The sequence below is a fragment of the Histoplasma capsulatum genome, genomic scaffold (assembly GCF_000149585.1).
Source record: "Histoplasma capsulatum NAm1 scaffold_4 genomic scaffold, whole genome shotgun sequence".
NCBI lineage: Eukaryota > Fungi > Ascomycota > Eurotiomycetes > Onygenales > Ajellomycetaceae > Histoplasma > Histoplasma mississippiense.
In genome coordinates, this window is record NW_001813979.1 from 2,558,632 (window position 1) to 2,560,326 (window position 1,695).

Genomic DNA, 1,695 nt, shown 5'->3' on the forward strand with positions numbered 1-1,695 from the left:
CTCTCATTCTCTTATACTTGAAATCTGCTATGGTGAATTTGACTGTTATTTAGTAAAATTCATTTTAGATATATTTTTATTTAGAAAAAAATATTGTAATATACTTGAAATATGTATCATATACTTCTATTATAATATAGAACTCATATCTATTATATTGTTGGTTGAAGATATTCATGATTTTCATAAAAATGAAAATAGGTATCTTTTATATGAGAATCACATACAAAAGATACCTATTTCAAATTATTACCGTTGCGGTGTTATCACCTTTACGGTGTGGCGCACTCACTAATGGGAGGTAGTGAGATGCGCTTGGCACGGTTACACATTCTTTCTAGTTCACAGTACAGAGAACAAGGGGTTGAAGTAAGTACCGAAATCCCTTGTAACTAGTCCATTAAAATTGGTGTCGAGGGACTGTGATTATCTCCCCTTTCGTTTATTCTCATGAGTACGAGAAGCTCCATTCGTGGAAACGTGACGCTGGCGAGGTGGCCCGCTCGATCGGAGTCACTTCAGGTCGGTTGATGAGGGCAAATATTTTGGATTTTAGGATAAATGCGTCAGAGGAGCCATGGATGGATAGCGCTAAAATGAAAGGGTCTCCCTCCCCCAGAATAAAGTAAATTTAGATGAATGTAGATACGTATATATGGAACAAAAAATAGTAAGTTTTCCTTCAAAAGCTCCCAAGCTCAATGCAAACATGTTCCCAAGGAAGTAGTTGGGAACAAAGAATATGTGGAATATTAGAATCAAAAAGTTCACACAAAGGTCGAAACGAACAATGTACATTTATGGGAAGCAGAAGTGGAGGAGGAGGAGGGAGGAAGAAGGGTGGAAAAGCAAAAGTCACGTTATCATAGAATATTACCAAAAATCGGTATCCCAACGCAAAACAGCAACACATAAGTCATCACCCCTATCAAATCAAAGCCAAACATCGAAGGCCCTGTTCCCAGTTGCACGGTCCTACGAGCAACATTTGGCGAGCCAAGCTTCACAGCTGCGACCACAAAGGACGGCCCGCAACCAATGTTGATCTGCTGGGCGGCCGCAAGATAAGTTTTAGAGATGGGCTGGTTATCGTTCGTCGCAGCAAGAGAGAAGGTCTGCATTGTCGCCTGCAGACATTTGTTGCAAGTTGGCCGGCTAGACCCTGGCAATGCCATATTAAGGGGCAAGAAGTAGACATACGAATTGGCCGGGTTACTGGTATTGGTGATGGCGTCGGAGAAGCAGTAATTATCTGTGTCCGGGTTTTTGAGACATGTGGCATCGTGAACTGTCCCGTATGAGCGGAGGCCGTTGTGTGCCTGGATGACGATGGGTTGCTCCAATTTGAGGTCCTTGCCACAGATGTCCTCGGAGACGAGTTTTCTGTCTAGCTCGCTCATGAGTGCGCTGCAGGAGTCGCGTGGCACGGAGCAAGCAGCATCGAGGAGACGGGCGAGGCGGACAACGGAGCGCGAGGTGTGGAAGAAAGAGAGCGATGATTCGATCAGAAGGGAGAGAGGGAGACAGTTTTGGAAGGTGGAGTTGCCGAGGAAGCTGTGGAAGAAGCCTTCGCAAGCTGGGTTTGTGAAATTAGATCCCAGGTTACTGTCGAAAGGGCTTGGGAAGGGAGTATCGTCTGAGGACGTTATGGTAGGGGATTGAGTCTCTCGGCATTTGACCCTGTTTTTGTGGCTT

The 1,695-nt window shown here is 44.6% G+C and overlaps 2 protein-coding genes across 2 annotated transcripts; one reads left to right on the forward strand and one right to left on the reverse strand.

Annotated features, from left to right (window-relative positions):
- Positions 1-448: 448 nt before the first annotated feature.
- On the reverse strand, positions 449-1,121 carry HCAG_04771 (predicted protein; the record flags this gene model as incomplete). The annotated part of the gene is made up of 2 exons (XM_001540881.1): positions 449-591; positions 878-1,121. 2 exons carry the CDS (start codon positions 1,119-1,121, stop codon positions 449-451), a joined length of 387 nt encoding a protein of 128 aa, XP_001540931.1.
- A 277-nt stretch (positions 1,122-1,398) lies between these two features.
- On the forward strand, positions 1,399-1,662 carry HCAG_04772 (predicted protein; the record flags this gene model as incomplete). The annotated part of the gene is made up of 1 exon (XM_001540882.1): positions 1,399-1,662. The coding sequence occupies one exon, from the start codon at positions 1,399-1,401 to the stop codon at positions 1,660-1,662; it is 264 nt and encodes an 87-aa protein (XP_001540932.1).
- Between the last annotated feature and the right edge of the window lie 33 nt (positions 1,663-1,695).